The sequence below is a fragment of the Protobothrops mucrosquamatus genome, unplaced genomic scaffold (genome assembly GCF_001527695.2).
Source record: "Protobothrops mucrosquamatus isolate PMUCROS unplaced genomic scaffold, P.Mucros_1.0 scaffold448, whole genome shotgun sequence".
In the NCBI taxonomy this organism is placed as follows: domain Eukaryota; kingdom Metazoa; phylum Chordata; class Lepidosauria; order Squamata; family Viperidae; genus Protobothrops; species Protobothrops mucrosquamatus.
Window position 1 is genome coordinate 818,962 of NW_015386771.1, and position 24,564 is coordinate 843,525.

General features: G+C 37.2%; 1 protein-coding gene across 1 annotated transcript in view; it reads right to left on the reverse strand.

The window, feature by feature from the left end:
* Positions 1-893: 893 nt before the first annotated feature.
* EPAS1 (endothelial PAS domain protein 1) overlaps positions 894-24,564 on the reverse strand; it is a 54,263-nt gene continuing 30,592 nt past the window's right edge. Inside the window, exons 7-16 of the mRNA XM_015816414.1 lie at positions 17,699-17,805; positions 10,468-10,615; positions 9,717-9,925; positions 8,764-8,951; positions 7,422-7,532; positions 6,340-6,827; positions 4,608-4,731; positions 4,368-4,491; positions 2,879-3,064; positions 894-1,070 (exon numbers count right to left, since the gene is read on the reverse strand). Coding sequence (XP_015671900.1) covers positions 919-1,070; positions 2,879-3,064; positions 4,368-4,491; positions 4,608-4,731; positions 6,340-6,827; positions 7,422-7,532; positions 8,764-8,951; positions 9,717-9,925; positions 10,468-10,615; positions 17,699-17,805 — 1,837 coding nt within the window. The 3' untranslated portion in view covers positions 894-918. The remainder of the gene's footprint in view (positions 1,071-2,878; positions 3,065-4,367; positions 4,492-4,607; positions 4,732-6,339; positions 6,828-7,421; positions 7,533-8,763; positions 8,952-9,716; positions 9,926-10,467; positions 10,616-17,698; positions 17,806-24,564) is intronic.

The following is a 24,564-nucleotide window of genomic DNA, read 5'->3' on the forward strand; positions in this document are numbered from 1 at the left end:
CCAGATAGCTTTGGCTCTTCAATACACAACAGGAAAAAGCATCCATCTTTAAAGCTAAGTCAGGATAAGCTCTGAAGCCAATCCTCCACGCTGCATGATCTGTGAGTGCACTTTAAGATAATTTGCAGTGTTACAGAGGAAGCAGGAACAAAACGATCCATTTTCACATTTGCTTCATTTTCTGTTCTTGATATGCATAGCCTTTGCATACTATTGCAAACCATTGTTTGCATTACCAGAACATTCAGTTTTAAATGAGGACGCTGACCCAAACGTTAAATTAGACTACAATTTGTTATTTTCACAGAAATTAGGCAACACAGCAGCTAACTCTTAGAATTAACACAGATTTACGTCTTCTTTTTGGATTTGTAAAAAGATTGAAGCATGCATTCTTTTGCACACTAGAAAATTTAAGAAACAGTTTGGGAATGGCCATATAGGTCCTCTGTTTGAATAAGGCAGTGTTGACTACCGTCAGGGAAAAAAGTATTTCACTTAATCTTTGGCAAAAAAAATGACACAGTTGCAATAAATTGAGCCAAAGTATTACATACAGGCAATAGCACACACAAAGCCTTCTTTTTTAATTAGCATGAATATTGAGGAAATTTCAGAACATATAAATTACACACAGCAAAGGGGAATAATATAATATAAATTTTCTAAGGAACACTTTATTGGAATAAAAGGAAAAAATACAGTAGATGCATACTTCTTTTAAAGCAAATAAGAAAGTGAGTTAACTTTTCAGAAAGGCCACTATTTGGTAAAGTGGACAAGTTCAACAAGTAAGTAAAATCTTGTAAAAATGTAAATTGGTATTAGAAATTGTCTACTTGCAAAAATATATTTTAAAACTGCAGCTGCTTGGAACAGAATCAGCCCCGGGGGTGGGGGTGGGGCACCCAGATTTGCTCAAGTGGCTTGGTCAAGAGCTTGAAGCAAGTCACCTCCCTGCAGAAGCGTCGAACTGCCCATCACCGGGACGTTAACCTCACAGTCATATCGGGTCAATTCTGGCAACAAATAAGGTTCAAAAGAAGGCCCGAGCAGACGACTTGCAACTCCTGAGGGGCAAAAAATAAAATAAAAATAAAAAAATACAGAAAATATATTCCATCGCCAAAGAGTCTTAGCAGCAGTGTTGAACTTAAAAAAATGTCACACTAGTACAATAGAAGTATATAAAAAAAGGCTATAAAAACTATAAAAAATATTAAAACCCAAGCAAGAAACAAAAACACATTTCCACTTCCAAAGGTGAAGTGATATTCTTATAGCTAATTAAATAGGAATTAAAGGACATAATAAATGAGCAAAGAAGTCAGAGGCACAAAGTTAAAATTATTGTAAAAGTTAGAATTATTAAGGGTCTGGAAACTGCTTTTAGACTCAAATGTTAGGTGAATGGTTTACTACCTATTCTAATATTTCTCTAGTTAACATTAGGCTCACTGTCTATGGAGATTCTCATTCATCCAGGTCATGTTTCCCCAAAGTTGTTTTTTCAAAAGGCAGCTGAATGCTGGGAATGGAAGGATTTGACTGAATGGTGGGTATTCAGGAATATAAACTATCTATGCTTGAGCAGGTGGCTGGACTAGAAGACCTCCAAGGTCCCTTTCAGCTCTATTCTATTCTATGCAAGGAATATAAATCCTTCCATTCCCACCATTCAGTCAGAACTGAAGAAGCTTCTTGGATGAGAAGTGAAACATCTTTAAGGAAAAAAAACTCCAGCTGCCTTTTGAAAAAACAATTATTATCCCCCTTTTCCAATTTCTTAAAGATTTATTTATTCTTCTCCAGTTCTCTAGCACCTCAGTTTATTTACAAAACAAAGCTGCTTTTGGCTTATATCAACCATCATATAGACTTTCCTTATATCAACCATCATATAGCCAGTTTATTAAGTAAGAGAGATTAATTAAAATTAAAAGAGACAGCCTGGTCTAGTAGTTAGCACTTAGCACTTAGACTTATTTACCACTTCATAGTGCTTTACAGCCCTCTCTAAGGGGTTTACAGAGTCAGCATATTGCCCCCAACAATCTGGGTCCTCATTTTACCGACCTCGGAAGGATGGAAGACTGAGTCAACCTTGAGTTGTTGAGAATCGAACTGCTGAACTGCTGGCAGCAAAATTAGCCTGAAGTAATGCATTCTAACCACTGGGCCACCAGGCTAGAAAGCAAGGGACTATGAGCTCAAGTCTCACCTTAGCCATGAGAACCAGCTGAGTGATCTTGGGCCAATCATTCTCAGCCCAACTCACCTCACAAGACTGTTGTGAGGAATAATAGGAGGAAGGTGGAGGATTAGATGAGTTTGTCGCCTTGAGTTATTTGTAAAAATAATAAAGGCGGGATATAAATAAAAAATAATAATACAATAAATAGAATAGAAAATTTATGGGAAGTGGGAAGAAAAAAAATATTCCAGAAGGTAGTAATGGCAAACCACTTCCATATTTCTGCCAAAAAAAGTACCAGGTCCATGAGGACCTTAGCAAATGAGATTTACTTATATGAGACTTTATGGAAAAAACTTCAACTCATTTGTTGAGCAGATTGATCACAGTACCTCCTCACTTTAAAGCAGGCATGTCAAACTCGCGATGTCAAGTGACGTTGTGTGATGTACAGGACTCTTTCCCCATTGCCGGCAATGGGGTGGGCGCAGTTTCGGTGTGATGCTTCCAGCCTGCGGGCCGGCAATTTGACATGTCTGCTTTAGAGGTTAGATCACTTTCAACATCTCACAGTAAGAGCCCACCCCACCTACTAAAGGAGCTGATTTAAAACACTCTTATCTTTATTAAAAGTAAAATTTTCATTATTGAATATAACCTTTCTAAATTTGACATGACACTTACCTGACATCCTATGAGCTTGTGATACACTGAAGTCCTGATAAGGGGTTTTGTAAAAAGGCAGAGAGTACACAGCTTTGGGATTATTTGCAGAGTTGCCAGAGGACAGTGGTAGATCTTGCTGCTGTTGTTGCTGCATCACATGCACTGGCTGGCCTGGGCATCTTTGTAGGTTACAAAGGAACTTATCTATAATTACAAAGTTAAAAACTGGCTTTAAAAATGCTATTGGAAACAGAATGCTTCACATAGCCAAATTGATATTTTGACTGGAAAAGTATTTGTGTATGGTGATGGTGGTGGTGGCAGATAAAAGTACCATGTTTTTCTAAGGCAATTTCAGAAATGATGAATTATTTTCTATGGATACTTTCCAGATTGCAAACATATGCAGAAAGAAATTAGGCAGCCACTAGAGTCAATTTAATGGTGAACATCAGTTCATATGTTAAGTTACAAAGATTTTTCAAGGTTAGAACTAGTTGGTGCATACATATAATAGGCAATAATGGAAGATGAAGCTATGTATAAACATGAATAGATTAGATATTAAAAATGAATTTATGCACTCAGTTTTCATTCATATATAATATAGAGATATTCTTACTCTTGCCAAAAGTCATTGAAAGATAGCTGAAAAACCTACAGGTATTTTGACAGTTGAATATATGATAGTGAAAAGTAGGTAGGACGTAAGGGCTTTGGATTTATTATTATTATTATGACTGAAATGTCTCTTCTGATCTAGAGGAGGTAAATAGCTGATGTATAGCTAGTGGCCATTATGCATTTGTCTAAGCTTCTTTTTAAGACATTTAAATTATGAATCAACCTCATATCTCATGGTGATCACATTTTACACATGAGTTGTGTGAAAAAGATATTTTTCCCCTGTCCATCCAGAATTTCATACCATTTAGATTTGCTGGATGACTCCTGGATGGCTGGTTGGTTCTGCTGATTGGTTCTGAATTACAGAAACCACTGTCGGATATTGTAATTTGACCTGCCTGTAGAGTTCTCAGAAGTATCTGAATGACCACTGTGTGAAATGACACTAGATAAGATCGTCCACTACGCTTATGCAGCAGAACTTTTACTTTTAAAAATGATAAAGCAGAGCATAGACAAGTAGCACAGAATTGGGTAAATATCAAAGATATGTAGATAGCTCTTTTGCATATTTTTTGATATTCTGCTCACAGCCACCGAAGAGTGACCTATCCCGCCATGTGTGTTTCCTTTTGGTCATATATAAACCCTGGTGGCACAGTGGTTAGAATGCAGTATTGCAGGCTAACTCTGCCCATAGCCAGGAATTCGATCCTGACCAGTTCAAGGTTGACTCAGCCTTCCATCCTTCTGAGATCGGTAAAACGAGGACCCAGATTGTTGGGGGCAATATGCTGATCAGAGGGTGCTGTAAAGTATTATGGGGCGATATATAAGTCTAAGTGCTATTGCTATATTACCAATTTATGAAAATTCTTACCATTAAGGACACTTGTGCTGAGTGACTTCTTTTCTGAAAGCAATGCACAGTTTTCACTTCTGAGAATTTTCATTCTTTTCAACATTAAGTGGGTTGGATTAAGGCCAGATATGTCATCTTGTGTCTATGGTAGGTAACGCAAAACATGAAGACATAAGCTATTCAAAGAATGAAACTTGTACAGTCCTCTATTTAAAACCATGAAAGGCAAAATATAGCGATCTGTCATAATAAATTTACCCCATTCAGATGTTGAAATGTTTGGTCCTCATAATTTAACTGCCGCTTCAACTTCAGACTGTTGGCAAGAGCTATTCGGGCTGGATTTATATCTATGCCACGCTGTCCAAAACTTTCCAGTGATCTATCAAAACAAACCATTATTCTTTATTAAGTTGAAACAAGCTTTATTTTAATGCAGAGAAATGTGTCATGTCGGTGTGCAGAAATCTTTCCTTTTTCAGATCTGTTCCTAGACCAATGGTTGCAACAGAAGCTTGCAGAATATTTTTACTAAGACAAAAGTGGCTAGTAGTTGAGAACAGCTATGAGACACATCACTGGTACAATGATAAACATTAATAAATACTAAACATTAAGAAGATGTGTCAATGTTAATAAAAATTGAAACATTATTTCTGTAAAATCTCCTATCAGAAAGCTGAAATGGAAAGAACAGAGTGAGCTGTGCAAATTGAGAATAGCACTTTATTTAACTATTGCTCAACAATTGTTTTTGCAGTTAGTTTCTATTGCCCAAGTACTGTTTACTCTCTGGTGTGGGCAAATCACTAGCTTGCGCCACAGACATTCACTCATTGATACCTGAAGTCAACATTAGCAGTTTGTTTATCTCTAAAGTTAATAAATTGTGCAAAGATAAATGGTGGTCTGGGAATTGCTTGAAAACCACCCCCTCATGGACAAAGCCAATCATATGGATCCCTTCCCTATTGGCTGTACCAACCATTTATTATTTTAATTATAATTTTATTTGTCAGATTTATATATTGTTCTTGGTCAGAAACTCCAGGCAACATACATAAAATTTCTTTCCATTTTTTTTCTACAACAATATTGTGGAGGCTGGTTAAACTAAGAAAAAGTGACTAGCCCAAAGTAACCCACTACTATTGATAACCTAAGTCTCCTCAGTCCTTCTCCAACTCCTTAATCACTATCAAGGATACTCAGTTTCCTTGTGTCTTGAGTGCCTCATTCCATAAGATGACAAGACACAGGTGGGTTTGGAATTCTTGCCCCTTAAGTTTCTCAGGTGCAACTGGAGCAGATTCCCTAAACAGTATTTAGTCTGTAAGGTTCCTGGGAGCCACAGAAGGGATGGTGGGAACATGAAATACATTTTTTTGTACTCCTCCCCCACATTTTGGTATGCTGGGGGGAAGGACTTAACATTTCAGATGGTTTGAAGATAGAAATGTATGCTAAGCTCCTCTGAAGCCAAGAGAGGACTTCAGGTGGATGGGTGGATAAACACTTTGGAGATGGCTCTAATGAAAGAAGCAGAATCCTTGCTTAGCTGCAGTGATTAGAAAAAGCATTTTACACATACTCTGTGCAAATACTCTCACAGTATGTGAACATTTTTAAATGTATTTTTTTTAAATGAAGAGATATGATTATGTGCCATGAAGTCATTTTCACCTCCTAGCACATAATCTTTTTATTTGTAGCTCTGATAACTTCTTTAAAAATAGGCATACAAAACCATGACCTTTCTCCCACCTTTGACAAATGCTTTTGCTGGCAACTTTCTATTTTTATTTGATAACAAGCTTTGCTCTGATGTTCCTGTTTTGAAGTTCACACATATTGCGTTTTCTATTTCTTCTTTTTGATTCAACCACTTGCCTCCACAAGCATGCACACATGTGGAAAATGAAAAACCTAGCTGTTATTTTTAAACTGCTTTTGTTTATTATTTTCAAAATAATTTTCTGTGTTGAATTACCTTTTCTTATCTGTGCTTATGTTGGGCAAATGCAGTGATGGAGGGTCTGATGCAGAGCTTATTAAAGACTTATTGCTGATTCCTCTCCATTTTGTTGGCACATACTGTAATGGTGGGTCAGGTGGCCACTGTGTATTTGGTCTCCCACCCATTGAAGACAGTGGAGTGTTGGCTTGTGCATAGTAGGGCAGCAAGAATGAGGATGATTGACTTCCATGGTTGAAGTATGCCAGTGGAAGAGTCCCTTGGCCTGCTGGCATGTTTTTGTCAGATACTGGCTGGCAATATTTCTCTAGGAGGAACTCGCTTTGGGAAGAAGGAGAAAGTGGTTGGAAAAGACTGTTCATGTTGCTTAAGCTGTGCTGAGGAAGCTGGACATTTTCACACAGAGGACGCTCCTCTTGACAGATAGGGCTCAGCTGGAAATCTTCTCCATCCATGGGAATATAAGGAGCCAAAGTTTCAAGATCCAGTTCATTAAAGTCACTCTGTCCAATGAAAAGATTAAAGGGGTGGGGCAGTGAAGAAAAACAAATTTCCAATTTAAAACTAGAAAGCTAGAGTCCCTCTCTTCTCTCCTGTCCCAGAACAATGTTTACGGCACAATATCCCTTAATCCATGTAGGATATGGCTTTGTAATTTTCCTTTTAAACCGAATTCCCCAGCCATCTAAATCAGGGGTCTTCAAACTTGGCCCTTTTATGACTTGTGGACTTCAACTCCCAGAATTCCTCAGCCAGACACATTTTAGAGTACAATACTCTAGAACAATGACTGAGAATGATGGAAGTTGTAGTCCAGCACATCTTAAGCAACCATTGCTTACTTAGCATCTGTCAAATATGTTATATAAAGAGCCCCTAGCCTGACATTGCCAGATTGAAAAGCCCAGTCCAGGGAAATGGAAATGATTTTTCCATTATATCTCTCACATTAATGCAGAACCCCTGCACTATATCTGCTTCCCATTCTTATGAATATGAGCAGTAGCTACTGATTCTTAAGTCTGCATATAAAGAACTGAAACAACACGCTCTTCTGAGTTTTGGCTTGATGCTAATTTATTCATGGCTTCTCTTACCTGTGAACCGCATTGATTCTTGGCATCTGTGTCCATGGCAAAAAGTTTCTCAATCATCTCTATCTTCAGGTCTTCATCTAAAGAAGTGTAATAATCTCCTGGGCTACTTGGCTTTAGGATGAAATGAGAAAACAGACTATCAACAAGTACAAAAATGGCCATAAAGCAGTTAGCTGCATAGAATGAAACATCAGGAAGAAAAGACATGGCCAACATGGATAATTTCCTGAAACTGATTCCTTTTCTTGGCATTGCTGCATGCCTCATCTAAAAATATTTCAAGTAGTGTCCCAATAGTCAGGGCCGTATTTAGGAGACATAGGAGATGCAGGATCAGGAAAAAAAACCACCTCTTTCAGCAGTAGCAGCCTATTGCTGGAAAAAGGATAATAATCCAAGAAGTCAGGTCTATATTAAAGAAGTTGAAAAAAAATTCAGGAAATGATGACTATATTTGTTTTGCTGCTGGCCAACATTTGTGAAATACAGTGTGGTTACAGATGTATTTACATGTCATAAATCTGGCAGAAGTATTAAACCACAGTATCTTTTTAACCAAGAATAGGTCCAGGCTTTTTCTTGCTTCAAAGGAACTTATTGCTAGGTAAGTGTGTTGAGGGCTACAGTATAGTCCTGACATACAGAGCAATAATTAAAACAAAACATTAAAATATTAAGTCACTTAACAACCACATCACTTAACAATGGAAATTCCTGTCCCAACTGTAGTTGTAAGTCAAGGATTACTTGTAGATTTGTTTCCCCACAATTCTGACAATGGTTCCTCATTCTTCTAGCACTGAACTCAATATTAACAAATAAGGCTGTAGTCAAAATGAGACTACCACAATAAAAGGATGGTATCGGGAAACCTCTAGGACCATTGAGTCACAAACAAACTTTATGAACAAATTGCTAGAGTGCAATTCTCTTCAAACAATTCACTCAAGATTTGAGTGTGATGAATGGTCAGGGAAAAAACTGAGTGTTTATTTTGTAGGTTAAAGGTATGACTTTCCACATTAACCTCTTAAGGTCTGGGAATGGCTACTCCCCTTCCAAACTATCAGAGGCAGAATTAATGATGCATTCTCTGAGAATGTCATTTCTTTTCTCTCATTTTCATGTTTTAAATGAAGTAGGATTATACCAAACTAATCTCAGTCACCATTAGCCTCTGATATTGGTTTTGGTTTCAGTGGATAAAGGCAGCTGGAAGTAATTCCTTTTTTTTTTTTTTACTGTTTCTACTATAACTCCAGTTAGTGCTGGTTCAACCCCCCCCCACACACACTTCAAAGCTGGCAATGCTACTAGATGTCAGTGAAAAGTTCTTTCTTACGGTGGAACAGCTGCTGTTGCTGCTTGCACTGGGGGTACTGCTGCCAGGTGCAACTTGAGGCAAGGTAAATGATGGTACACTCAGCTTTTCAGTCTGTGATGCCTGGTTCTTCCCTTCTGTAACCCACTGAGTGTTTGGAGTCATTGCAGCTTTGTTGTAGGTAGGGATTTCCTCAAACTTTTGCGTTCCTGAAATTGAGGCAAGCAAGGTCAGTTCATCCTTGGTACTAGCAATCCCAGGAATTTTTTTTAAGAAAAAAAAAACAAGTTGGGAAATATGTTCAGATGAGGGAGCTTACTTTACTCCCCAAATAGCAAATAGCTAAGTTTTAATTTAGTGGGAGATATTAAGCCTCATTCAATAGTCACTAATGCTTCTTTTATATGTTTGAAATCACTGTTATGTCAATAAATGGCTTTCTTTAATCAATCAATACTGATCAATCAATTAATCATACTTCCATTCTTGGCTGCTTGTACTCTTGGCTGCTTGTACTCTATCTAATCAAGAATTAAAAGAAGAGTAAGGAAATCCCCACAGAGGAAGAGCTAATACATAAAATATTAGCATGTGCAGAAATGGACAGGCTCACAATGATACTAAAAGATAAATGTGGATCAATTTTTTTTGAAACCTGGGATAAATTTTACCGCTGGAGGAATTTGAAAAGGACGGCTGGGATTAAAGACGAATGATAAGATAGAAATGTATGTTACTTTAGAATAGATAATGTATATAAAANAAAAAAAAAGAATTAAAACATTCACAGTTAGAGTAATAAATAATATGAAACATAATAATTATCTATCCATCCATTCATTCATTCATCATCTATCACTGTGTTTATATGATACTTTGTGGGAGATGCTACAATCTACTAGCTCTCTTGTGGTTAACTACTATACAAATACAAGATGATGTTCACCACTTATTCTTCCCAAAATATTACTAACCAAAGTCAAGAGAAATAATTGCATCGCCTGGTGTGGGTGCCAACTGGGCAAGTTCTTCTGGTTCTTCCTTCAGCTTGGTAAATAAGAAGTCACTCTTATCAGCCACTGAAATTCCATGGTCATATATAGAGTTCATGGCCATCATATGAGGCTTAAAAAGTGATTCTGTCTGATCCATGGAGAATACAATTTCATTGTTCTCTATTTCACTAACAAGATAAAGTATTAGATATCTTATTATTATGAAAGACAGTATTCATGTAAATACAAAGGATAACAATAAGAGTGTTAACTAAAGATCTGTGGACAACTAGATATTGTTGGCTTACAGCCATCTTTGGTGCTAACTGGGATTAATAGGAATGATTGCTCCAAGAGAATCTGCAGGTCCAGTTTCCCCACTCCATACTTGCCCTGTTATTTGAGGGATTTGCATGCCACAGCTTCATAAAAAGTGTCTATGGAGATTCTCAGTCATCCAGGCAACTGGACTTCATTTTTTCCTTGAGGAAGAAATTACACTTCTCATCCAAGAAACTTCTTTCAGTTCAGTTCCCATCATTCAGTCAGAAGTGAAGACGCTTTTTGGATGAGAAGTGAAACGTCTTCCTCAAAGAAAAACAAAGTCCAGTTGCCTTTTGAAATAGCATCTTTGAGACCTCCTACAGAAACAAGAAAAAATGCCCAGACTGTATTGCTTCTCCAACAATTCTCATTTAGCTAGCATTCTTCAGGATTTCAGCTGTCTTACCTTAGAACATAGTTAACGCAAATTATGCACTGAGGCTGCAAGTTCCGAGTATTGTAGATGACTGTTCCTTGGGTCTCAAGCCACACGTAGCCGCCATGCTTGGCAAGCATGCGATACTGCCCTGTAACCACTTGACCTTTCCCACACACTGGAGATAGAGAAGGAAAGAGAAACATGATACATGTCAATATCATTTTTCAGTATTATGGCACCTTTAAAAACATCAGAAATGTGTGGCATCACAGACCTATCAAAGTATTAATTCAAGACAATGTAAGGGCCCACTTCAGTTCTCAACCCTTGCAAGCTTCTTATTGACCTTCCTTTTCCATTGGTGCATCTTTTAAGAGAGGAGAAAACTCTGATGAGAGAAATCAGCCATCTCCATTACTCCCATTGGCATTTCTATTTCTATCTGGCAGAAGCCAAGTCTTTTTGGATTTGTGTACTTCAGTGTGATCTCTATGGCAGTTTCCCAGGGATCATAGAATTCATCTGATTCCCTCCTTGAGATCAGAGGCAGTTTCCAGCATTGGATTTCCTGGGTTGTCACTTTCCCTAGCCTTGAAGCTGGCTTAATTCTGATTTAGATAAGAATTTAGGCACTTATTGGACCTATTTCCCATAGTTACAACTAATGATAGGCTATGCAAACCTCAAAAGAACAACAAAGGCAAGAAAAACATTGATTGTTGCTAGATGGGTTTGTAAATATTGTAAATAATATTGATTTGATTTATTATTTTTATCATGAATAGTTTTAATTTGTCTTCATTCTAAATCATATTGGGAAGTATTACAACAGAAACCTGATATATAAAATAGCCAAGCAAACAAACTTTGGTTTGAAGAAGGACCAAAGTCCTGCCCCCTCATTAGTAATTAGAAATCCCTCCCACCTTGACATTATAAAGACTGCAAAATTCTTGCCTGATTTAAAAACCAGCTTCCAAAATACTTTGTACAATTTTGCAAATGGAAAGTCTGAGAGACTCTAATTTTGGGATTTGCTTCTGAGTAGATATCCATCACATTTTATTATTATAATTCATACCAATGTGGTGTTGTGATGGAAATTCTAGAACTAGAAAGGGGAAAACCCAGATTTGGGCCTGCCCTTAGCTCAGGAAACTGATTGGATGTTTATGAGCCAATCTCTCTCTCAGCTCAGCCTACTTACAATGTTATTGTTGTGGTAAAAATGCAAGAATAAGGTGAACAAGTTGAACAAATAGCCATACTAAATCCTTTGTTTATGTATAATCTACAAAGCACACCTCTAATGATTTTATTGCATCCCTTTATTGGTGAAGTTCTGCATTCAGAGTAATCTTGCTCTTAAAGAGATTATATTTTGATTATTAGATTAGTGAGGTGCATAAACAAAAAAAAGTCAAAGATTTTGTCTGAAAACCATTTAAGCAAATGGCTTCTGTATGTCTGTGAAACATTATTACATGGGATTCTTAATAGAGAACTCATTAAGGCATGATCATGTGATGTGCCTGTTACATTATTCAGAGGAGGTTTAGTGCTTTCATCTTTAAAAGAAAACAAGTCACACCATGTTCTGATACAACAAGTTGCTGTTACAGATGTGTTAGGGGAGAATGATATCTAATGGTGGATAAATAATTCTTTCATTTTGGGCCAACTGAAGAGTGACTGCTAGCTGATCACTACAAAAAAGAAAACACATCACTGGACAGTTTTCCATACAATCTGCACATGCTACTAACCACCTTTAATAAATTGGTTTTGGCAGCAAATTTGCTCTTTCATTGCTCACTTGCAATTTCTGGTAAATTATAAACAAGCTAAAAAAATAACCCTATTAATTTGCAGTTAGGAGTGAACTGTGAAATGGGGTCTGAGAGCATCTTTTCAACTAACTTGATTTTATTAAAAGGACTGAAAAGTTTGCAATTCCCTTCAATAATTCATTTTAGATTATAGTTAAATGCAGACTTCATGTTTTTAATACAAGCTCTTTTTCCCTCCCCTATGCCTTTTGACTAGTTTACAGTCTTGTCTGGAGTTTTGATAACTGGAAATCTTGTACACTATGAGTTGGCTTATTAAGGGTACTGCCCTAACATACTGAATTTAGAATGCTATTTCCCGCCCCTCCTCTGATTCAAGTTTTCACAATGAACTGTAGTCATAAATAGCTGAATTTCTGGAAGAAGTCTAGTCTGTGATGCTATTGTTAAATTCAGAAGTGGTTACCATAAACCAGGAAGCAGGAACATGCATTATATTAAGCCATATCCTAAATCAAGCTAATTGGAAAGATACAATACCAAGTCAAAGCAGGGCTCCTTTAAATCTGAATTATCTAGCAGCTTCACAACAATTCAGAGCACACTACATTACCACTTTGTTCCTTGTCTATGATTTGGACTATTTGCATGGCACATGATGTAGTACCAAACCAATACTTCTGATGCTCTTTCTCTTTCAATATTCCAATTTTTCTAAGACTATTGTCATAACAATTTCCTACTCTATAGCAATTGCTTTAGAACATTTCCCCCCATCTTTTACTTCATATTAAAGAATGTGATTTTTATAATTAAAAAAGCAGATATTTTCCATCTGCATAAAGTTGAATGTTTACACAGCTATACAGGTGAACATGTAGTTAAGGGATATTAAACTACAATCTCACAACTCAAATTACAGCATGATCTCCTACTTCCTTACTTGCTAAACTATACAGCACTTTGTGGCTTACTTCTACCCAAATGTTATTTCCAGTGGTGGGATTCAGCCAGTTTCCACCACTTCGGCAGAATCGGTAGCTAATTTTTTGTTGCCCAGGCCCAGAACAGACTTCTGGAAGTGATATCCACACAGATAACTGGTTGTTCACATATTTGAATCCCACCACTGGTTATTTCTTCCCAGTTGCACATACATGCACACAGTAGTCCTCAATTTACAATTACAATTAGGATTGGGATTTTGATTGCTAAGCAATGCACTATTAAGCAAGTCATCACATGATCGAACCCAATTTTATGACCAGTGACTCTGGCTTCCCCAATTGACTTTGCTTGTCAGAAACCAGCAGGAATGGTTACATATCGCGATCACAATGATTGCAAAAGGCTGCAACTGTCAAAAATGCAAGCCAGTTGCCATGTGCCCAATTAAGGTCACGTGATTGTGGGGGTGGTGTGTGACAGTCATAACTTTGAGGACAGATCATAAGTGACTTTTTCTCAGGCCTCTGTAACCTTGAATCGATGTTAAATAAATGGTTGTAAAGTGAAAGGTACTTGTACTTTATTGAATATAATTTCCTAACTTAAAAGACTACCGTTGTTCCAAATGACACGAATACATATAGGCTAGGTTTTTTTTTTTTTAAAACCAAAATGAATGATAAAATTCAGTGGGATTACGACAGACTAAAAATTGAAATTAAAATTAATATTGGTATTAATACTGTTTGGATGATTCTATAGAAAGAGTACATATAAAAGAAAAGATTCTCTTTCTCTTTCCCCATATCACATATTCAATAAAACGTAAATTTATTTATTATTAATTTATTTTCTCCCCACCTTAATTATGTTTATAAATAGTTCAAGGTGGCAAACACACATACTACTCCACCTTCCTATTTTTCCCACAACAAAACCCCTGTGAGGTGGGTTGGGCTGAGAGAGAGGGACTAGTCAAAGTCACATGCCTAAAGTGGGATTAGAATTCATTGTCTCCTAGTTTCTAGTTTGGTGCCAAATTAATTAATTAATTAATTAATTAACTAATTAATTAATTAATTAATGTTTATCCCATCTTTATTATTTTTATTACTAGTTCAAGGCAGTGAACATATCTAATACTATTTTAGACTTGCACTTGATAACTCCAAATAAATTTTTGAAAATTTGAAATGGGGTCTTTACTCGCTTATTTTATTATTCTTGGTCATTAAAACAGCTGTATCTCTTTTTTTAAAACAAACAAACAAAATGTGTCTTATTCTCCAGTAAAAATAGCAATGCCAGCACATTGTACAAGCACTTTTGAAACTAGAATTGGCACTTACTTTTTTATGTTTGCCTACAACAGGAGTCTCCAACCCTTAGAAAATTTATGAAGTATCATGGGTATTCTCCTAAAAAGGCTGCCATGAAGTTTATGACCAGTCACAAAACTCTCATTTAAGCAAACCAGTAAGACCACAAACCCCACCCCCACATGAATATCTCATTTTCAGTACATAATCTTTTCCCCTACTTAGCTTAATGCTTGCTCTTTGCTTAGGATAAAGCCATAGGAAAACTGAGAGTCCATTTTGCAGTGACAATGTATAGGTAACTATAATTAGCATCCATTTTTAGATATTATGTAACAAGCTACAGTGAGAAACAATATGAAAGGAACTAAGAGACAAGAGGATGGACAGCAATAAAAATAGAACAAGCTGCAACTCTGCTTTCATTTATCTGAGGGTTAATAAACTTCTGAGTCATACATAGGAAAGTGTGGTTAATTTTTTGTTGTTCTAAATATACAAGCATTAAGAAAGGAAAGCTGTAAGAGTTTATACAGTGTGGTTGCACAAGTCACTATAGACCTCTAAAACATGGCCATCCATAGGTTGGCTTTCTGGTGCCTTGTGCAGCTCTCTGAACCTTGGCAGACAGACATCTTTCAAAGGGTCTCCAATATTTCCCACTAAAGCACTATTATTATTATTATTATTATTATTATTATTATTATTATTATTATTACTACTACTACTACTACTACTACTATCATCATCATCATCATCATCATCATCATCATCATCATCATCATCATCATCATCATCATCATATGGTGTTATTGCATTAGCCAGGAAACCACAATGTAGTAGTTTGGCTGCCAATTTACCAGCACCATTGTAGAACACGCTCATGCGCTTCCCAAGGTGCACTACAGGAGGGCAAGCTGGCTTTGCACCAGAGAGACAGATGAGCAGCTCTCCTGCAGCGTCATCGAAGGCCCCCCACCTTTCTCCAGACCTGTCTTGCAAACGGGTGCTACAACCGGAAAGATTCAGAGCCAGCAGGAATCTGACTGACTGCATGGGGCATCAATTCGTCTCCCCATTGAAGTGGTGCCTAATTTATCTACTTGCACAGAACATGCTTTTGAACTGTTAGGTGGATAGAAGCTGAGACGAGTGATGGGAGCTCACCCACCACACAGTGCTAGGACTCAAACCTCATTAAGTCACTGAGCCATCACGCCTCTACCAAAACACTGAGCAGGGGACTGGATTCAGTGACATAAGTAACCCCTTTATTTCTGTTTCTGACAAATGTATTGATCAGCAGACTGGTACCCATATGTGAATTCTTCAGATTGCTTTTCCTGCAACATATTTCACATAGCTATTTGTTTATTTGTAGTTTCATAGAATCCTCCACTTTTTCCTTTCCCTTCATTATGAATTGCCTCCTCAAAACCCACTTCCAAATCCCAATAACCTAATATGGGTAAATCCTTTTACCCATTTCCTGTTTATCAAATACCATTCTTACTTTAATGACATCAAGATAGGCTTTTGTTTATTTATTTTCTGCTTGAGAAAAACTAACTTTCCAGTTACAAACTAAAACCAGCAATAACTCTTGTGGTACTTTAAAGACTCACAGGCATATTGCGGTGTTCGCCTCAGTTAGCAAGAGCATTTATTTATCTATTTATTTATGATATTTTGAGGAAACCTGAGTACAAAATGATGCTTAGGGGCTAACAATAGAAATCCTAAATATCCAGACAAACATATTCCCTGTAACGTAAAACATAACCAACAGGGTCTCCACAAACATCCTATTGTAGAGCCTGGAACAACAGTCAAATTTTTAAAGACTCCCTGAACATTATCAGGGTGTCAGCCAATGGATGTCTAGGGATACAGTATCTCATTCCAAAGGGCAGCACAATTACTTAGAAGGCACGCTTCTTGGCCCTGTTAGATGATATTATTTGAGCCAAGGACCTGAAATGCACCACTGCCCAATTTAATAGGGTAGGCAGAAATAATCTGGCCCTATGCCATGAATGGTGGCATATCTGCATATGTATAGATAAGTCTGTCTATGATGAATGATGAAACAGGATCTAGTCTGGGTCAGTCACTGGGACCAAATATTTATTCTTCTAAGCTTTTGGCTCATGTTGGAGCCCATCATCAGGGAACTTCTTTCTCTCCAGAATATGTTCACTGGATTATTCTGTGTTATATTTATATGTTTCCTGTTGTGTGCAGTTTTTAGTTGTTAATTAATGTATTGATGGCTGGCTAGTTGTTGCCTTGTACCACTGCATTGACTCCTAAGTACCTGATAGGCAGAAGGTAAATCAGCACTCCTATTGACTGACAAGGGGCCTGTTTCCCAGGCTTCAATAATTTCTCTGGCTGTTTTTGTCCCTATTCAGCCAACAATCACAGTAGCTGCAAAATTGAATGCAATGTCCTTATTCATTGCAATGTGAGACTATCACTGAGTTCAGGCCATTGGTAAGAAAGCTTTGAAGAATAAACCTTTGGTCCCAGTGATTGCCCAGATTGGATCTTGCAACATTATCCTGGGATACCTTTATTCGCAATGATGAAACAGTTGAATTCAGAAATGGATAATGTGGCCTCAGAGTCACAGGAAGCTCCCCTATCAATTTAAGCATATCCCCCACCAGGGGTTCCCTCTGATTGCACTGATAATTTTTTACTTATAGATAAAATAGGTGTTTAACATCTAAAACTTCTCCCCCTCAAATAAAAAGGAAACAGGCATTTGTTTAATCCTGCCCATATGCAAGGAGCCTATTTGTATTCTCACCTGACCATAATGACATCGGTAATGCACAAGTTATTTAAAAAATGGCCCTTCCAGCTTTCTGTTTTCTTAAATAATATGGTCACTTTAGGAAAGGACTGGTTCTCAACATTAATTTCCAAATCACACCATTTACAGGGAATTGGGGATATACAGGTAGTCTTCTATACAGATGTCTGTAAAAATACACTTCTAACTGAGGTCCCTGACATGCAAGCTTCTGTGAAACAGACATAAGGCTCATGTCTAAGTGTTATTCTTCTTCTTCATCATCACTATCATTATCGTCGTCATCATCATCATCATCATCATTGTTGTTGTTCTGGCTAACTGGAGTCATGTTCAACCCACACTTCACCTAATAATTACAATTTTTGAGGGTGACTTACAGTTTTGATGACTTTTGGTCATATTCTCAGAATCCAGTGCATGATAGAATTCATACGCAGAACGGCCCAGCAGTTCCTCAGGGTGATATCCAACTAATTCAGTTATCCTTTATAAAATACACATATATTAATTATAAAAGGAATTTAAAAGAAAAACCATACAGGAAAACTGATTGAATACATTATACCTGTAGTCTGTTCTTGCCAAATCTATAGAAGTGGTAATCAATTGCTGAATAATCCAGGTAACTGCATGTAACTCACATTTCATTTAAAACAAGAGCTGTTTAATGCACTATCGTACATGTCTGTCAGATCTGTAGTCTTAGCCTAGCATTAGTGATGGTTCCTGAATGAGCAGAATAATTCCTGTGACTGGGTTAGATAATGTTTTGTAGATTTGTACTGCATCTCCTATCTTCCATTCTAAGGACTTCTAGGTGACAAAAGATGTAAGTCTCCAGAGAATTTATGATTAGGAATTCAAATCCCGGCTCCAAGCTACCATCAGACTCACTGCTCACAACTTTTGGCAATGGTTATATTTCTCTTTCCTTCTCACATAATATCATTTTTTACTTGATCTTTTACTTGCAAATATTGCACCTACATTACAGTTATCTATGATTAGCTTTAACCAAAGTTTCCAAACTATTGCAAGTCAATTATATTATATTATCAATAAAACCTACATGATGGAACTCTATGGAGAACTTCCAAGAGATATGGAATAGAGAAATTTGCAAACAAAAGAGGATCATATTTGATGTATACTTTGATCATCTCTTAGCCCTAGGTAAGAAATGAAGAAACATTCATGTCTTGGGATAACTGCTATATCTCTGATTACTCTTGAAACAACAGACTGGAAGAAAGCCATGAGGGGGAGTGGAATTTAATAAAATACTGAATTAAAAATTGAACTTTTGACTTTTGTTCCTCTTTGAGGTTCCGTAATTTACATAGTGTTGACTTTTTCAGTTGGAATTTATAACTAGGAATTAGCTCATTGTTTTTGGTATTTCCTTTACTAAAGCAAAACATTAAACAAACAAATGCTAGGCAACCTTCTAACACTGTGATTGGCCCAGAACTCCATTAGAGTAATCTGCTGTACTTTATGCAATAATGCTTCCTAACATAAATTCCATAAAAATGTTCACACAGTGACTCTGGTCCTTGCATCATCAATGTAGAAATGAGTCAGTGGTGCTGTGAAGATTGGTTCAAAAATCACATGCATAGGATTATCTTTTATTAAATATAACATGTAACCTATATTAAAATAATTGCTGTCATTAAAAACAAAGCCTTTTTCTCCTTCTCCTCTACATATCAGGATAACCTTGTTAACATTGTGTATAGTTTTGATCATATCTAAGTCAGGCACATAAATCCTATTATCTGTATAGTATAATTGGATAAACTCTTTTTTAAAAAACTGTGAAATGAAAAGACTACAATAAGGTTACTCCCTCCCCTTTGAACTGCATCACTCCTAGTTGACGTTGAACTTACAAAGCCAGGAAATAAAACCGTAGAACAAATACGGCGTCTCCTCTGCCTGTAAGCACGTAGTTGCCATTATCCCTAATGACGGTAACATTGTCATTATTCTCACAAGGATTGTGATTTTTGTGCTGCCCTGAAGGAGCCTGGTTTTTCTTTTTCTTCCTCTTTTCCCTCTTTTCATGCAATTAAAGGGCACTTTCATTCAGCCACTAGCTTTGCCCTCCTATTCCCCATAGCAGTTTTGCACCTGTACGAATGTTTTACTGCTAAACTTGTGAACTGTGGTTGGTAACAGAGGAAGGAAGAAAATAGAAAGTCCATTCAGCTGACCCACAGGAGAGTCATCATTTTCCCCAAGCATTTGCTCACTACATTTGCTTTTCAGAATGAGAAAAATATATCAGGGACTGTGCAGAGATGATAACTGTCTTCCCTACTGTAATTAAAGCATGGGAAATGGTGGTAGATGTTATAATGCTTGCTTCAACAGAGAGCAGGGAAGATTCAAGGCTGGGGTTCAGGAGCAAGGAACCACTAGTCAATTATGAACCCTGCAGCTCCACAGGAAACTCTGCAAAGTCAGCATAAGAATTCATTATAAGGATATCATTTGATTGTCTTACTTTCTAAGGTATGGGTTGCTGGTTGCAACACTCATGGCAATTATCTCCAACAGTCAATGAAACAGAGAGATATTGGTTTTTGATCAATGACAAACACAAGATGGCAAGAACATGTTGAAGAACAAAGATGGGTTACATTTCATTATTAAGGGTTCAGTTTGGTGGTTACACTAGAGTAGCCTGATTTTTCCATGTAATAATGAATAAATTGCCATGGCATAATGTGTGAAATGACTTGAACTGCAATAATAATAATATATATAATAAATAGTGGGTATCACAGTATCTGGAGACAGCAGAATAGAATAGAAAGAACTGGGGAAGATAACAAAATACAAAGACCTGCAAATAGAAATAGAATGACTGTGGCAGAAGAAAGCAAAGGTAATACCAATAGTAATAGGTGCCTTGGGTGCAATCCCAAAATAACTGGATCACCATTTGAATACCAGCGGCATTGACAAGGTCACCATCAGTCAATTGCAAAAGACAGCTTTATTCAGAACAGTTTATATCCCGTGATGATACCTTTAATACCATCAAACATCAGCATCTCCCTATCCCAGGTCTTTGGGAAGGACTAGATATTAAAAATGCCAAATCCAATCTGAACATCTTGGTGACCAAATAACGAACAACAACAACAACAATAACAATAGTAATAATAATAACCCCCAGTGAAGCACTACCTTGACGTGGTTGTGGGGCTTGTGTACTCTGAGGAAGATGAGAGCTATGCCAGAGGTTCAACAGATCTCATCAGAGGAGTCAGACAAAGAGTGAATCTCCCATAAAAAATATGGCGAGACATAAATTTCAGAAAGCCATACCAGCTCGGATGTTGCCTGGCTTAACAAGGTCCACATTAGATGTTGGAGTTCCTCAATATCTGGTGAAAAATGGGCTACAGGACTCAGGACTGTTGGCTGAGCATCTAAGGCCAGCAGCTGCAGAACTACTGGAAGAAAAGGTGTTTTACCCATCGCAAATACACAGTGATCGAAAACAAAGAAATAATAATCTGTTATTACAGATCAAGTCCAACAAGAAGAGGATATCTGAAACGAATGCCCCAGTTCTGGAAAGAACAACAAATAACAGAACAGAGACTAGCAGATCAATGTCGATTTATAATACAAAATAAAGTATTCACAGAAACAGAATTCGATGAACTGCAACGCTTTACCCAGGGCAAAGAAATCAAAGCCTTCCCAGAAGTAACTCAAAATGTATAGGCAAACCAAGGGGGGTGGGTGGGCAGTAGAGGAGTCCAGCAGAGATATATATTTCATTTAGAAACCAGGCACCTCTTCCTCAGGAAGAACAAAACCCTCTAACTAAAGAAATAAAAGAATTGAAACAAAGAATAACTAAGCATATAGAACAGCACAAAAACAACAGAATAAGGCTGCCTGCATTGAAGCTTGTTACAAAGAAACAGCTAGCACAAGCATTAAAAGATGCAAATACTGCAATATCAAGTATAAGCACCAATTCATTGCAACAAACAAACCAACTAATGTATAGCACAGCTGCAGTTATAACTGAATATCTGGGATGCAAAATCAACAAAGAAGAAAAAAAAATCAAACAGTACACCACAAAAATGGAAGGTTAGACTGGAAAATAAGATCAGCAAGTTAAGATCAGATACAAGCAAGCTAGAACAGATGAAAGAAAAGAAGCTGAAGAACAAGAAAACTAAAGAATACCTAATCAAGAAATACTACTTAGAAACAAGGAAGATCAAGGAAGCACTGGAAATAATAAAGCAGCAAATAACAGCTATAGCCAGGAATATCAGCAGATACGAAGCTCGAATTGCAAATTATAGGCAGAACCACCAATTTCAATCCAATCAGAAATGTTTCTACCAATCCATCAATGGAGAAACTGCAATGAATCAGTCAGTACCTGACAAGGAAGAAATAGTGCAGTTCTAGATGCAGATATGGGATAACCCAAAGAAATACAACAAGGACACAGCTTGGTTAAAAGAGGTGGATGCAAATAAAACAGAAGTTGAAATGGAAGAACTAATAATAACAGCAGAAATGGTAGAGAAAAGAGCACTCACTCAATGCCAAGCAGTTCAACAACATACTACAAGGAGGAGAAATTGAAAAGTGGCTAACAACTGGGAAAACCTACCTGATATTGAAAGATCCAGCAAAAGGGGCAGCACCAGGCAACTACAGGCCAATTACCTGCTTACCAACAACTTTCAAACTGCTAACTGGTGTGGTAGCTGATGCAGTCCAACAGCATCTAGTTGAAAAAAATCTCTTTCCACCTGAGCAGTAAGGAAACCGCCCCGACAGCAGAGGAACAAAAGATCAACTCCTAATAGACAAAATGATCTTGGAAAACTGCAAGAGAAGGAAGACCAACCTGAATGTGGCATGGATTGACTACAAAAAGGCATTCGACTCTCTACCACATGACTGGATAATCAAGTGCCTAGAAATAACAGGAGTCGGTAGAAACATCAGAAAGTTTGTGCAAAGATTGATGGCATAATGGAAGACACAGCTGCAGATCAATGGTGAAAGACTGGGAGAGGTTAATATCAAGAGAGGAATATTTCAAGGAGATTCACTATCACCACTACTATTTGTCATTGCTCTGTTTCCTCTGTCAACAATACTGACTAACTCAGACCATGGCTATCAAATGCCAAAAACATCTCCCAGATTATACCACCTCCTTTACATGGATGATCTGAGGCTGTATGGAAAAACATTATCTGAAATAGAATAATCAGATAATAACAAGACCTGGCAATGGCTAAGAGCAGGAAAGTTGAAGAAAGAGACTGAGGGACTAATTCTGGCTGCACAAGACCAAGCCTTAAGGACAAATGCATACAAAGTCAAAATTGAGAAGACAGCAACAGACAGTAAGTGCCGCCTATGCAAAGAAGCTAAAGAAACAGTGGATCACCTGGTAAGCTGCTACAAGAAGATCGCACAGACTGACTACAAGCAGCAGCATGACAAAGTAGCAACAATGGTGCATTGGAAGATCTGCAAGAAATATCATTTGCCTGCAAGCAAGAACTGGTGGGACCATAAAATAGAGAAAGTCATAGAAAATGAAAATGTTAAATTGCTCTGGGACTTTAGAATTCAAACAGACAAGCATCTTCCACATAATATCCCGGACTTAACAGTTGTCAATAAGAAAGACAAAAAAGTCTGGATGTGGCAGTGCCTGGAGACAGCAGAATTAGAAGAGAAAGAAATGGAGAAGATAACAAAATACAAAGACCTACAAATAGAAATAGAATGACTGTTGCAAAGGCAAGCAAGGATAGTACCAATAGTAATAGGCGCCTTGGGTGCAATCCCAAAACAACTGGCGCACCACTTGTACACCATTGGTATTGACAAATTCGGCATCAGTCAATTGCAAAAGGCGGCCTTACTAGGAATAGCTTCCATCCTGCAACGATATCTGTAATACCATCAATTCAAACATGCACATCTGCCTATCCTAGTCCTTGGTAAGGACTCAATAGGTAGACAAAAATGCCAAATGCAGTCTGAACATCTGGCTGACTGTGCGATGATCAATAATAATAATAATAGTAATAATAATAGTAATAATAATAATAATAATAGTAATAATAATAATAGTTATGAAACATGTAAATTTCTCATTTCAATTCAGTAAATGCAGAACTTCTAAGAAATGCTGCTTAAGATTGCAGTTTTGCTGCTATAAGCCTATTTCATTTTTATATGGTGCTGTTAGTGTCTTCTGTCTTTGCCCAACTCTGACATTGGTCATCCTAACTTCCTTTTTGGCAAATGTCAAGTTGGAAAATGCCTAGTCACATCAATGCAGAATTAAGGTAATTATTGATTTCCCAAACGTGCACTTTTATATGAACAACTATCAGGGCTGTGACATACATTTAACAGGGTGTGTATTTTCCAAATCAGCCTATTACAGGGTAGCTGGGACATTAGCATTTAATGTGACTGTCTTTTAAATTTTTAGAATAAATACTATGCAGAAACGTTTGAACTCGGAAACTTCAAACTTTTTTCTAGTGCTGAAAGACAACCTTATGAATTTTAGTCTTCTTATATACCACTTTATTTTAATCTTCTATCATCTTTTCAATCTGCATCAAACTTCCTTCATGTGGCATTAGCCTCTGAAATACACACACCTTTAAAGCTTATAGTACATATATCCTGTGAAAATGTCATGTCAACGGGATGATATGTATTATTGGATTAGAAGATCTGTTGGACAAAGGAGGTGTTATTTCATTGCCTTTTCACTCGTTCTCACTAAGACCATTTCTGCAGGATGGCAAATAGCAGTTTAGATCCTAAATGTCAGAGGACAATGGGTATGTTCTCAAAGAGCAGGCAAAGTGGAAAACAGGAAAATTCTACCCCGACCTATATTATACTGAAATATTATCCAAGGATTATGACTTCTGATAATTGGATAAACTATCCATATGCTTTTGTTAATATTCAGCTCATCTTTAAGCAGCATTAACCTTGGGGCATTACTCCTTTAATTACAGACCTGGCCTTGGCTAATTTTTAGAAGTAAATATTGTAATTGGTTAATTTTATTCTACTCCCCATAAAACATGATGTACCAAAAGTATTTCTTTTTCAGCCTTTTGACCCACCTGGAATACTCTGCTGAAGTAGCCTAGCAGAGAGGTCCTAGTGGAGCTTTGCCTATTTCTGAAACCTACAG